General features: G+C 40.4%; 3 protein-coding genes and 1 non-coding gene across 6 annotated transcripts; 2 read left to right on the top strand and 2 right to left on the bottom strand.

The window, feature by feature from the left end:
* Positions 1 to 125: 125 nt before the first annotated feature.
* LOC140763497 (polygalacturonase-like) lies at positions 126 to 1,777 on the bottom strand. The gene is made up of 4 exons (XM_073101716.1): positions 1,289 to 1,777; positions 908 to 1,197; positions 589 to 820; positions 126 to 512 (listed from the first exon to the last, which is right to left on the bottom strand). Exons 1-4 carry the CDS (start codon positions 1,718 to 1,720, stop codon positions 294 to 296), a joined length of 1,173 nt encoding a protein of 390 aa, XP_072957817.1. The 5' UTR covers positions 1,721 to 1,777; the 3' UTR covers positions 126 to 293.
* Positions 1,778 to 2,729: 952 nt separating this feature from the next.
* Positions 2,730 to 2,801, top strand: TRNAD-GUC (transfer RNA aspartic acid (anticodon GUC)). The gene has a single exon. It is a non-coding gene; the product is annotated as a tRNA-Asp (tRNA).
* Positions 2,802 to 3,406: 605 nt separating this feature from the next.
* LOC140760179 (allene oxide cyclase, chloroplastic-like) lies at positions 3,407 to 4,692 on the bottom strand. Its single transcript, XM_073097028.1, has 3 exons — positions 4,317 to 4,692; positions 4,111 to 4,232; positions 3,407 to 3,963 (listed from the first exon to the last, which is right to left on the bottom strand). The coding sequence occupies exons 1-3, from the start codon at positions 4,519 to 4,521 to the stop codon at positions 3,562 to 3,564; spliced, it is 729 nt and encodes a 242-aa protein (XP_072953129.1). The 5' UTR covers positions 4,522 to 4,692; the 3' UTR covers positions 3,407 to 3,561.
* A 2,540-nt stretch (positions 4,693 to 7,232) lies between these two features.
* On the top strand, positions 7,233 to 10,912 carry LOC140760160 (pentatricopeptide repeat-containing protein At5g27110-like). Of its 3 annotated transcripts, none has more exons than XM_073097006.1 (3): positions 7,233 to 9,696; positions 9,933 to 10,269; positions 10,415 to 10,912. In XM_073097006.1, exon 1 carries the CDS (start codon positions 7,268 to 7,270, stop codon positions 9,335 to 9,337), a length of 2,070 nt encoding a protein of 689 aa, XP_072953107.1. In that variant the 5' UTR covers positions 7,233 to 7,267; the 3' UTR covers positions 9,338 to 9,696; positions 9,933 to 10,269; positions 10,415 to 10,912. The 3 variants fall into 3 exon arrangements, with proteins under 3 accessions (XP_072953107.1, XP_072953099.1, XP_072953116.1); XM_073096998.1 differs by having other exon boundaries at positions 7,233 to 9,750; XM_073097015.1 differs by lacking the exons at positions 9,933 to 10,269; positions 10,415 to 10,912 and adding an exon at positions 9,802 to 9,930.
* The last annotated feature ends 2,388 nt before the right edge of the window (positions 10,913 to 13,300 follow it).

Raw genomic sequence — 13,300 nt, 5'->3', positions numbered from 1 at the left:
TAACTACTACTTTCTTTTATTAATATTACTTACTTTCAACTCTAAATTTTAGAGTTTAGTATTGAATATATTGTCTTATACGACTAACCTATAAAATATTCGAAGGGTGTCCATACAAAAGCTAAGGGGTAGCTAACAAATTAAAACCAAATTTCTTAATATATATGTATGTGTGTACATAAGGGTACATCATAGATTTTAGAAGGGCACATATGGCAGTAGAAGTATGTAGAAGGTGCGTACAATGCAAGCTAGCTAGCCTATATATATGTGGGTGTGGGTGTGGGTGCGAATTACAAACAACTCGGCGGCACGAGAAAGCCAGAGGCTGTTCCACCTGCGTTCTTGCAAGACGCGTCTGCCGGTTTGTTGCCGTACGTGAGCTTTATATCTTGCAACCCGATCCCACTGCAAGGATTACTCTTACTGCAATCGAAGTCCACCGCTACTTGCGACGCCGAGGTTCCTCGGATGTCCGTGTACGTCACTTGGCTAATCTTTACACCGGAGCTCTAAAAGAGAGAGGATAAATAACGTAAGGAAATTAAATAGTGACGTATTTACCCCTGAGGTTGGTAGAGGAAGTACCTTTTCTTCGGGGCATCCTCTGCTGTTGGGGCAGTAATTCTGGTCAATGATGATGGGGTTTTGGACATTTTGCATGAGGGCGTGCTCGAATACCACCCCACGTACGTATCCGTCGCTGGGTTTTCCCCATGTCTTTATCCTGAGACCGTTCTCCGTTCCGGTGAACAGTGTCGTCTTCACCGTTACGTTCTCTACTCCTTTCTCGTCGTATCCCTTCCCTAAGCTCCCAATGCTGCAAAACCAACCACACGCTCGTGTCAAATTTATCCACAAAAGAACTACAAGAATATGTAATTTTATGATTCGGTCTCCCTCTCACCTTATGCCATGTCCAGGACCGCAATTGACACGCTCGATCCACAGGTTAGTCGTGCCGGGCCCGATCGAGATGCAATCGTCGCCGGTCCCGATGCCGGCAGCGGTGATCGTCACGTCGTCCGATCCCTGCACGTGGATGCCATCAGTGTTAGGGCTGCTCTCCGGCGCCGTGATCTTGACGCCTTGCACCGTCACCCCTTGACAGTCCTCGATCACGATGTGGAAAAGCTCGCTGTTGACGGACGTCAAGCCGGTGATCGAGACGTCCTTCGAATTTCTTATCGTCAACGACTGTATGCATGCATGAAGATGAAAACCTTAGAAAAAGAAAAAAAATTTAAGTGGCGAGGGCAAAATTGTAATTTCACGTAGTATCGCCTACCTTTGCTCCGGAGGGGCAGTTGCCGCCGGAGGCTTTGCACGCCCAGAGGGACGCGCCACGGCCGTCGATGGTCCCGCCGTTGATCGACAAACCTTCGATCCCATCGAAAGCCAGCCACTCTGCGTTTTCGCCGGAAAGGCCATAACCGGACGGCGCGACGATCGTGCCGTCAATTTGAACAGTGACTCTGCCGTTTCTGCATGGCCCACTGAATGCGGCGTGGCTGACGACGAAGGAGCCACCGGGCACGTAGACTGTCCCCTGTTCGGTCGATCGACAGGCGGCCGCCCATGCCTCGAGAAAAGCGGCGGCGGAGTCGGCATGGCCGTCTGATTTCGCGCCGTAGTCCGCAACGTTATAGAGTTGCTTTGCCTCAGCAACGAAGTGGAATAAGAGTGACGAGAGTAGAAGAAAATATACTAAGTGAGCCATTGAACTCTAATGCAACTATGTTGATAGAAGCTAACTAATTATAAAACTATATAGAAGATGGGTATAAGCTTATCTTGGCTTAGAGCTTTATTTATAGTCTCCATGGCAGGTATCGTTGGCTTTAAAGGGAAGTAAAAACTTCCGTCATTCGAGCTGGATAAGTGGGACAAGTCCTTAATTTACTCCGCTTGCTTCTTCTACTAGTCACTAGAGGAAGATTAGTTGCAAGATAGATTTCTCTAAGATTTGGAATTACTTGAATATGTTCGTTCTAGGAAAAGGAAAATCCCGGTACGAAGAAAACAGATTAGGTTAACCCTACTACTCTTGGAATGCTAAAGTCGTCTAATGCACGTGGTACTATATTTGGTCAGCATAACTTCCATTAGTTGTGCCGGGCTTAAGCTTAAACTTAAACTCCTATAGCCAATTGGTCAGCAGAATTTTCCATTAATGGCGAGATTAAACCGGGCAGGTGTCCCGAAGATGGCGCAGATCAACTTTAAATGGAGATTTACATAAACTTAATTGCATCAAAAACACTTTGAGTTATTAATAGCCAAGGGAATAGCATTTTTTTAGGCAAAAGAATAAATGTACATGATAGTAAACACATAGAGTAAAGTATTTTCTATAAATTTCCTCAACAAATATATTAGTTTTCTATTCAGGTGCTGAGGTTTAAAGTCCAAGCTTTGGACTTTCGAGGTGTAGTTTCAGTTTTATCCCATTACAAATTGCGTGTTTGTCATGCTAACCGCCAAAAGATTCCAACCGAATTTTCAGTTGGAAGCTACGACCAAAAGAATGCAACTAATAATAATTTATACTGCATGATAAGACCACTCGTTCACCTGTCCGTTGTATGTAACCTAAACCTATAACAATATTTTCGACTCTAGACCAAAAGAAATTTGGGTCCATTAGGATACACATATACTGTTACCTTAGAGACGACAACCATGCACTTGTTACAGAATATAAATGATATATTTCGGAAAATAACCAAGTCGTTGTAGTATAGTGGTAAGTATTTCCGCCTGTCACGCGGACGACCCGGGTTCGATCCCCGGCAACGGCGAAGTTATATTTTTGAATATCGTATTAATAAGTAGTACTGTGCATTGTGAGGGCTTCAATCAATTAGGTGGGCTTTGGGCCGTAGAAGCCCAAATATGGTTCAATTTGAAACAAAATTCCCATCTTGGATTTGGTCCAATCCATGGGCTCGTTACGGATCAGAGTGATAGTGCGACTATGTGGGCTCCCCAAGTATTACTTATCTACATTGCTGCTTGCAAATATCGACAAGATCCAGCAGATCACCAATCCAAATCATTTAAAGATAAGAGCGGACGACCTAGGTAACGATCGTATTGTTACACTGCTTATCAAACCTATTCTTATCGAAGAAAAAAAAAAAAAAATATATATATATATATATATATATTCACCTGTTACATTTGTAGACAATAAGAACAAAATCTAGTCCATGGTATCATTAGAACTATTAACCGCTTGCTAATATTGCATGAGCTGAATTACCCGAGTTATGTGAATCGTCTGATTCCTGGAGGATTCAGCTGTGCCTGGATTCTAATCCCAATTTTATTTTCGTAAACTCCATTTTTAATTTCTAATTATATGTTAATCTTTTACTCTTTGATGCTCACACCATCAAAACAGGAGGCAAAAATAAGTATTGAAGACTGTCGAATACAAACTAAGATGAATTGACCAAATCGTACACTTTGCCTCACAAGCATCAGACAAAGCTTCTTTTTTTTAATAACAAAAAACATCCTCACATTGCCTTTTATTATTCTCCCAGCAACTACCATCTATTTGGTATAATTCCTGATGGCCGCCTGCGGCTCCGCCGCCATGGCGGCGGGGGTCGGCTGCACGACCGGAGACGGCGGCACTGGCGCGCCCAAGAGTTCGCGGGGAATGTCCGGAATGCCCCTGAGGTAGAAGGTGTAGAAGATCTTGAATGGGTACACGATCTGCTGCAGCTTGACCTTGCCGTAGACCCCCTCGAACACACCGGAGCCACCGGTCACCGCCAGGTAGGACTCCTCGTACGTCAGGTACGGTCCCTGCACCGAGATGTGGCCGTAGTCTCCGAAGTAGAAGCTGTACGCCGCCTCGTACCGGTCGCCGCCCCTCTCCGGCACGTGCTGGATCAGCACGCAGAGCCCCGCCGTAATCCCGATCCGCTTCTCGAGGTTCCCGTGGTACAGCTGCGCTCAAGATTTCCAAGTAAAAAGAAGAACAAAAAAATCGATCTTTATTGAGGGCAGAAAAGCCCAAATTTGATCGCTTTGTTGCCAAATAGTGGTTTTGGTAGGAATTAAAAGAAGAAAAAAAAAATAGAATTTTTAGCTCACTTTGTTGGTGAAAGGGACGAGATCGCCGAGGGAGTTGACTTCCTTCTGGCTCAACCGGAGGTAGGCAGGGCTCCTGCGGTCTCGCTCGTTGAACTCGTACACGTGCATCACCTGCACCTTGGCTGGATCGACGGCAACAATAAAGTGAGCAAGCAGTCAAAGAGCTAGCTAATCAAGGAGAAACCTCACATCAATCGAACGCTTACTTGGTCTAGAATCTTTGGGTGCTTGTTTCATGGAGAAAAGCGAGGCCTTTGTGGTTCTCGAAACAGCGATAGCAGTGGATTTCTTCTGTGGCTCTCTAGCTAGAGTTGGGATTCGGAGCGGTGAGCCAAGGAGACTCTTTTGAGAGAGAGAAGAAAGGGAGGAGGCGGATTGGAGGGAGAGCGGCGAAGCTTTGAGAGAAGCCATGGAGGAGAGAACAGAGGAGATGGATGAGATTCTATTAAAAGGAGAGAGAGAGAGAGTTATATTAGAAAATTAAAAAAAGAAAAAGAAAAAAAGAAGAAGAGGAGGATCTGAATAAAAAAGTTAAGACTTTTGTAGAGAGAGTAGTGGAAGCCGGTGGAAAGGAGAGGTGGGTGTTATATCATTCATTCTTTTGTTTAGCGCATATGAGTTAACACTCTGGGTGACATTAATAAAGCACGAGGCCGAAGTCAGTAGAGTACATAATTTTAGCCAGTCGTCAGAGACTCAAAATTGGCCTGAGTAAGTAAAATTTAGGCTAAAATTTAAATAGCCTTCTAAACTTTTATATAAAATTATAATATTATTAACCTTTCTCATCTAATTTAATACAGAAAGTATAAATTACTATGTAGTAGTATTAGTAATCTCATTGTTTGAGTAAATATAAATCTTCTATCCATATTTTTAAAATAAAATGTTCTTTTTCATGATCATTAAAGAATGTATATTATAATAGTTAGATATTAAGTAAGATTTAAGATTTGTAATATTAGACTGTAAAATATAGAAAGATTGAGCTTGCATTTTATTTTAAATTTAAAAAATGGAATATGATGAATAAATTTAATTAGAAGTAGAAAGTCAATTATGATATTTTAATATTTATTAGGGTAATATTTTTTATTCTTTTGTTATTATGGTGGATGGAAAATTAATAGTTTTATATTAATCTAAACCACGTGAAAGTAAAAGTATAAGCATAATTATAGAGGGCTAAATTTAAATGTAGAAAAATTGTATAGGAAACCTTAGCATTTTTTAGATTTAGAATTTATAAAAATATAATATAATAAAAGGGTGTTCAAACGACTTCAAGCCTATTCAAACTTATTTACCCGAGAGTCGAAAGGTTAATGAGGCGTTTGAATGCTCCCAAGCCATTCGAATGCATTTTCTCGAGAACAAAAAAAAATGGCGTTTGAATGCCCGCGCAGCGAGAAACTATAGTCTATGTATTTTATTTTATTATTTTCTGCTTACTAGCATGTTTTATCTTATTGTCAAGTCTAGTCGAGTCAATAAGCCACTTATAAATAAATGTGGTGTGCATCTAGATAATCATCTTAGATTATTAGAGTTAATTTATAAGATCATATTCTTCCTCCTTATTTAATTATCTCAGCTTTGAAACTTTAGACATCATCTGGGATCTTCATTACTGTCTTCCTCTTTGTCTGACCGAATCTCCTTGACCCCGAGAAACGGTTATACTTCTTCTTTATCCATTTCCTTTCAACTACCTCAACTTTCATCATTATCACCTCCATCACCTTACCACAACTCTAGATCGATCACTTTCTATGATCCATTCTGATAGATTTATTATCTAACCTGATAAATTCATTCTTCATCTTGAATCTATCTCAATCTCAATCTCACAAGTTCTCTGTTATTTAACTGTTTGATCTAGAGATACATTTTAAAATTGGAGATCCACGGTAACCCTAATTTTCTGCTCATGAGTTGAAATCCAATTTCCTCTTCGAATTTCGACTCGTAGCATTAGAAAGGTGATCGTTAACAAAAAAATATTCATATTAAATATATTTTAATATACCATTAAGCATATTATAATCACATTATAACATGAATACAGAAACTTTGAATTAGGATAAATATTAGTCATTATAAGATATTACCAAAGGCAATTTTTTATTTTATTTTTGGATAAATGAGCGAAGTAATCCTTTGCTAATCCCAACCAAAATTCAAGACAAAACTAACCCCCAAAAACTCTCAATTATCTCAATATTTTAGCACCAGTTTGATACTGATTCATGAGATTAATTATTTTTTTTTCTTCAAAATTTCGAATGAACTCCATGTCCCACTTTCCTCGTAAGAGCTGTCCGGGGTCGGACGTCTTGTCTTTGTCTTCCTTTAAGATTCCTTTCCACATTTAATTATCAAACTATGCCTTTGTCCAGTTTAAGATTCTAAATTAAAAAGCTTTTAGAAAGGCCATTCATGTGAATCCGACCGTCTGCGTATCATCTTAAGACAGCTTAATCTCATAATTAAGACATCACTATCTTGTTAATACTAGTTAAGGTAGAAGTTTACACGGGGTTGTTTTCTTTGCTATCGTGCCAACACAGCAATGACATCACAATAGAAGACTGCGTGGCTGCCACGTTGTACTTTTATATGAGAATCTTATCGATATCATATCATACACAACTTGTGGAGGACTATCGCCCCAGTTTACATTTCTTGAGGGCTTAATTTATTTGTCATCTAGTTGTTACTTGGCTTAGTTATCATTTAGTCAATTGTACAACTTTTGCTGTCGTCTTATTTTCATTTAATATTTTTTTCTTAAAAAGAATAATTTATGCAGGGAAATAGTAATAAAAGAAAAGGGCAATTTCTTATTTTTAATTTATTTATTTATTGTCATTCGTATAAAGAAATATTTAACTTATTTTTATATCTTAAAAATACTATATTTATTAGGTTTGTGTATTATATTATTATTACTTTACATTAAATGAAAATTAATCTAGACTATTTTATAACTACCGGAAGTAAAATGTAGTGATCTAATGAGATAATGTTTGAATAATAATAGAGCTAAAGTAGAGGGCGTTTTTGATAAACTTCTCTAAAAGGGTGTTGTTATTAAATTTTATAATAAGGCTAAAATATAGGCGTTTAATTGCTCGCCAAGGTTAATATCTTTGGAATGAGCTCGAAAACGTCGTCTCTGAAAGCTCTCCTACGAATAAGAAAACTCCACTCCGCTATTCTAGCCCAGCAAAGCTGGCAAGCCCTAAAAGAAGCTCTCGCCTACGCCATTTCGGATTACTCTTACTCTCCTACTCACCTCCGATGCCTCCACGCTCGAGTGATCTCTTCCGGTCTCCATCAAAACTTGTACATCTCCACCCTTCTAATCACCAAATATTTCCATTTTGGAGATTCAACGAATGCACGCATGGTGTTCGACGCCCAGACCCAGAGACCCACGAAAGTCATTTGGAATTCTATGATTAAGGGATATTTAAAGAATGGCTTGCCTCAATTGGCATTAGATGTCTACCAAGAAATGACGGGTCGTTCGTTAAATTGCGAGCCGGACAAGTATACATTCCATCTTGCAATCACGGCGTGTGCCCAAGGGTCGGATCTTGAACTGGGCATAAGAATTGGTAGACATGCGCGGGAGAAAGGGTTTGAATCTGATCTTCTTGTGGGTACTGCTTTGATCAGTATGTACTGTAAATTGGGTCGCCTTGAAACTGCCCGCAGAATGTTTGATGGAATGCCTGAAAGAGATGTTGTGTCCTGGAATACCATGATCACAGGCTACTCACAAGCTGGTTTTTTGTTTGAGGCTCTTGAGTTGTTCAAAGAAATGCGGTTTGTTCACGGGGTCATACCAACTGAGCCGACTCTGGTGAGCCTGGTCTCTGGGTGTGGGAATTTGGGAACCTTGAGTGGTGGGGAGTCTATTCATGCTCATGTCATCAAGACTGGTTTTGAAATTTATATATTTGTTTCGAATTCACTAATAGAAATGTACATTAAGTGCAACAGCTTGGTCATGGCAGCTGCCTTATTTAATGGAATGCCATCCAAGGATGCAACATCATGGAGTTCTATGATCGGTGGATATGCTCAACATGGCCATCCGGATGATGCTCTCAAGATCTTCCACCGGATGGTTTTGAATACAGGAGTTCAACCCACCAGGCCAATCTTGCTCAATGTAATTCTTGCTTGTGCTGAATTGGGTGATGGGATGAAAGGTAACTGGGTTGAAAAAAATTACATATCTAACGGTAGATTTAAAGCAGATTCAGTTGTGATTACTGCACTTATATACATGTATACTAAGTGCAGGAAGATGGAGAATTCACTTAATCTTTTGAACAAAGTTGCAGAAGTGAGACAGGATGTAATTGCATGGAATGCAGCAATTAAAGCTTGTGCAGAGCTTGGACAAGTGGACAGAGTGTTGGAACTTGAACTTGAAATGCAAAGGAGAGATATCAGTCCTAATTCTGTTACCTTTCTAATGCTGCTCTCACTTATCTCTTCAATTCCATCCTTGAAGAAGGGGACGGAGACTCATGCTCAAATTGTAAAAAGAGGTTTTGAGAGGGAGAATCCACTTGCTAATTCTCTTATTAGCATGTATGCTAGATCTGGAAGCATTGGATATTCACTGAAGGTATTCAACACAATTCAAGAAAAGGATGTTGTCTCCTGGAGTTCAATAATACAAGCATATGCATGGAATGGGGATGTTAGAGAGGCTCTTAACCTTTTTGAACTTATGAAGAAAACAGATGTACAACCAAACCATTACACTTTTCTTGCTGCATTATCGGCATGTAGCCATGGTGGTCTTGTAGAGGAGGGATTGGAGTTGTTCGAATGCATGAAAGTACAGTATGGCTTACAGCCAGAAATTGAACATTTTACATGCATGGTGGATATAGTCTGTCGTTCTGCACGTTTGACTGATGCATACTATTTGCTACTAAATGCCACATCTGAGCATGCAAACAATGCGTCTTTATGGGGAACTATGCTTAGTGCTTGCAGATTGCATGGTGATTGGGTAATTGGACAGGCAGCAGCTAGGCAGCTCTTACTGTTGGAGCCAAGAAATGCAGCCAATTATAAGATGCTTGCTGATGCTTATATTTCAGCAGGGATGAGAGAGGATGCAAATGGTGTTTTAGGTCAATTGAGAGCAAGAGAATTGGAAAAGAGACCAGGTTGCAGTTGGCTAGACGGTAGCTAGGCGTCTTTTATTTGCATAAATACGCAAACAGCTGATGTGATCTAATTCCCGGAGAGAAGCGGGCTTACTCATGCATTACTATTATGGGCATTCAACAGACAATATACTGGTAATAATTGTTAGAGAACCAACCTGAGGTTATCCCTAGTTGGTGCATAATGGCATCATATATTGCGTGAACACTACCAAGAAAGATGTAAAGCCACCATATTGTAGTTCTGATTATCGGCTCAGATCTATCACAATGCTGAATGCCCCATTCTCTCCGGCATTTTATACACCTGAATGTCAACTGACACAGGACTGCAGATGCTCAAATTACCAGAAATTTTTTGAAGGCACACGTCTTTTCTTAGATGGTAAATGCCACATACTCTCCCACATTTCTCAATAGAAGATTGGAGTAGTGAAAGGTATAATTATTTCCTCTTATGCCAATTGCTTCTAATCATGCATCATTGCAGGCAACAACATGTCATGCCAGAAATGGTTAGAAGTGGAATTCAAGGCTTACATATCTAGGAAGCATCTTAGCCAACAGAAAATGAGAATGTTTTTTATCATGAATTCCACTCTTAACATGTCTCCTTTTCAGGGAACTTTTAACAGCTGAAGTTGAAGTCACTAAGCTGTTTAATACCAGGAAGAGTTCGCCTTCTAAGACGGTAATTGGAACAAAGTAGAACAGCTAACACGCAAAGTCAGCAATATAGTAATATTGAACATGCGGGGAAAAAAAAGCAGCAAGGCGAGAGATAGAGTGGAAGACAAACTTGTGAATATTTTACGAGCATCTTCAAAATGATGAGAACCTCTGAATGTCGTGGGAGAAGCATAAACTTTAAAAGACAGTTGTGCTTGTGTAGCTAAATGTATGCCACAATCTGTAGGAAAATGAAGTGAATGCCTTTCAGCATGAAGTATTACAGCAGGTAATGTTCTTCATTCTAATCATGCATCATCGGATTAGCTCCTATTTCTTCCTCAGCATATCATATATTTCTTAAATAGGTTTGTTTAGGTTTTGCCCCTCAAAATTTTCTCTGTCATGATTATTGCACAAATCTAAATGTGCAGGTGGCGAATTGGTGTTGCCGTGGATCGTGGAGCCTTAGCCCACGGTACTGGTGTTTGAATTTGTGTTACAAAACAGGAACTTTTTCAACTTTTTAAGCAGAGTGCTGAGAAATTATACATTTTATGAGTAATGGAAGCCAGAGTAGATTCGAATTCAAATGTTTAGACTCTAAAATCCAAGCCCCACAACTGTACTATACTCTATACTCTATACTCTATACTCTCCGCTCTCAACTCCGGTCCACTCGCCTGCTCTTCTCTTCCCATCCATCTCCACTACTTCAATCCCTCGGCATTAATTGCAGTCGCTGGGGAAACCCAACCACCTCTTCCAACACTGAAAGCAACAAAAAAAAAAGAACAAACAGCCCCCTCGATTCCCAACCCCTCGAACCCCATCATGCTCCACAAACCCTTCCTCCCCATTCCCAAATGTCATCATCCTTCTCATCCGCCTCCGCCTCCGCCGCCGCCTCCACCTCCACCACCTCTCCAACATCCTCCTCCTTCCTCTCCAACCTTTCAAATCTCGGTCTCGGTTACACCGTCGCCATCGCCCTCGGCTCCCTCGTCCTCCTCTCCTCTCTCCTCTTCGCTTCCTACTTGTGCCTCCGCCGCCGCTCATTAAATCCCAACCCCAACCCCACCCCCACCCCTAACCCTAACCATACCAATGGCGTCGTGCTTCCGCGCATCATCTTCGTGGCCGAGGACGAGGAGGAGGAGGACGACTACGAAGGGACACGTGGATCCGCCGTCACGGGGCTGGATCCTGCGGCGATTGGATCGTACCCTAGGTTCGCGTACTCCACAGGGAAGGGCGGCGGGGATGCCACGTGCTGTGCCATTTGCCTGTGTGAGTATAAGGAGGGGGAGATGCTGAGGATGATACCGGATTGCCGCCATTACTTCCATGTCCCTTGCATTGATGAGTGGCTTCGGCTTAATGCTTCTTGTCCGGTTTGCCGGACCTCGCCGATGCCTACCCCTCTGTCCACGCCGCTCTCGGAGGTCGTACCTCTCTCGCAGTTTGCCGCGGACCGGAGGAGGAGGTGACGCCTTTCGATCAGGTTTTGGATTTTGATCCTTTTTTTTTTCTTTTTTCTTTTTCTATGTGTACATTTTAGAGCTTGCTTGTTTTGGTGATAAGATACATAGGGAGGCCAGAGGTTTATTGCAGATTTGGTTGTCATGGAGGTAATTGATGTTCTCTTGAGTAGTTAGCGCTTTAGTTGTAGTTCAACTTTATTGGATTATTTTTAGATTTTGAGCTTTTAGTAGCAACAGCAAGTGTCATAGTTGATAAAAATTTTGAATTACGTTCATGTAGCATTTTAACTGCATCATTCATTGCTGTGCGTATTTTTTTCCTCATTTTGGTAAATATGTTGGTGCGAAGAACTAAAATTTTCTCCTGCTGGAACGCAAAGTTCCTACCTTTTCTTGTTAGCAAATTTACTCCGTTTATATTTCCAATTACAAGCGACAAATGTGCTGAGATGCCTGCTAACTGAACAGAATATTAGAAAATAAAGAGCATAATACAAGTATGCAATTTTATGGGATAAATGATCTCGCGTTTGATGCCTGTCTGAGATAGGTCAGGATGCAGGGGCATCTGTGCTTATTAGATGGGAGGGTATTTATGTGGTTTATCTATCAAACTCCTATGTAATTGTAGAAGAAATTCTAATGGTGCAAAATGTTTAGGCATTAGAATTAATTATCTCAGTGGGAGGGATGTCTTTTGACTCTGTCTGTTTCTGGTTTGTGATGCTTGGCGATCAAACATAGTAGAATTATCTTCCTCTTCTTTTGGGTTGTGAGTGGGTTTGACTGGAAAGGAGTTCTTCCATTTGTACTTTCAGTTGGGATCTGGTCTATAATTTAGATGCTCTTATCATTTAGATACCTCTTGTTTTATGACTGCCACAATGTAAAACTAAAGTGACCAAAAAATTCGGTGCCGATTTGCATAGACATTGAATGGCAGTTAATAGGCAACTAGGCAAGTTTGTGCATCTGGGTATTGAATCTTAACCATTAACACCTTTTATGAGATGTTTAAAAGGAAGAGAGCACATCATCTTTGAATTTTTGGGATAGAGAGAATATGATGACTGAACTTGCTGGCAGCAACATTTCATTGTTTGATTTATCTGGGAAAGAAGTCTTCCTCTTGTTGTTTGTGTTCTTGTCATTTGCTTTATAAGCCATTTCCATAGTTGCATATTATATTGAACCTTCAAATTACTATAGACTTAGCCCTCCTCTCTCCCCGTTTGTTGATCTTGTTGGAAATATACACATATTTGTTCCCAAGAGGTTTGCAAATTTTATGTTTGTTTTTATTTCTATCACATCTTCAAGGTTCAAGAGATTCTTAGCTATCGCTCCTCCAATTGCTGGTAGTATCTTGCCTTCTCTTCCTCTATTTTTAAGAGAAGTCTTCTCTTACTTTGTTAACCATATCCTGGTAATGGTTCTTACCCTGAAGAAGCTTGATTCAAGTAAGATTGGATGCTGGCAGTACTTTTATGCGAATGTGCCTACTCATATAGTCTGCTCATATGTGAATGCCTCATTGATGTATCCCTTTATTAACATTCCTTAAAGATCAGTCTAGGAAAAGAAACTATTCTTCCATCATTCCCTTTGAGGCTGTTTTGCATGGTTTAATACCTAACTAAACTGTATTTATGAAATATATGTAAGGTGTTTGGGATGCTTACTTTCTGAACTGCAAAGCATGTAATTCTTGCTATTTGCTGTTTACTGTTTTGTATGCACAATAAATATCACTGATGCACACCAATAAAGTAGTCAAACACCTGGGAGATTATGCCACTAGTTACTGTGGCCTTTTCATTAATTACCTTCACATGT

Source organism: Typha angustifolia, chromosome 1 (genome assembly GCF_048772165.1).
Source record: "Typha angustifolia cultivar Huaian chromosome 1, ASM4877216v1, whole genome shotgun sequence".
Taxonomy (NCBI): Eukaryota; Viridiplantae; Streptophyta; class Magnoliopsida; order Poales; family Typhaceae; genus Typha; species Typha angustifolia.
Note: the sequence above shows the minus strand (reverse complement) of the source record. Positions and strands in the feature narration are given on the sequence as shown.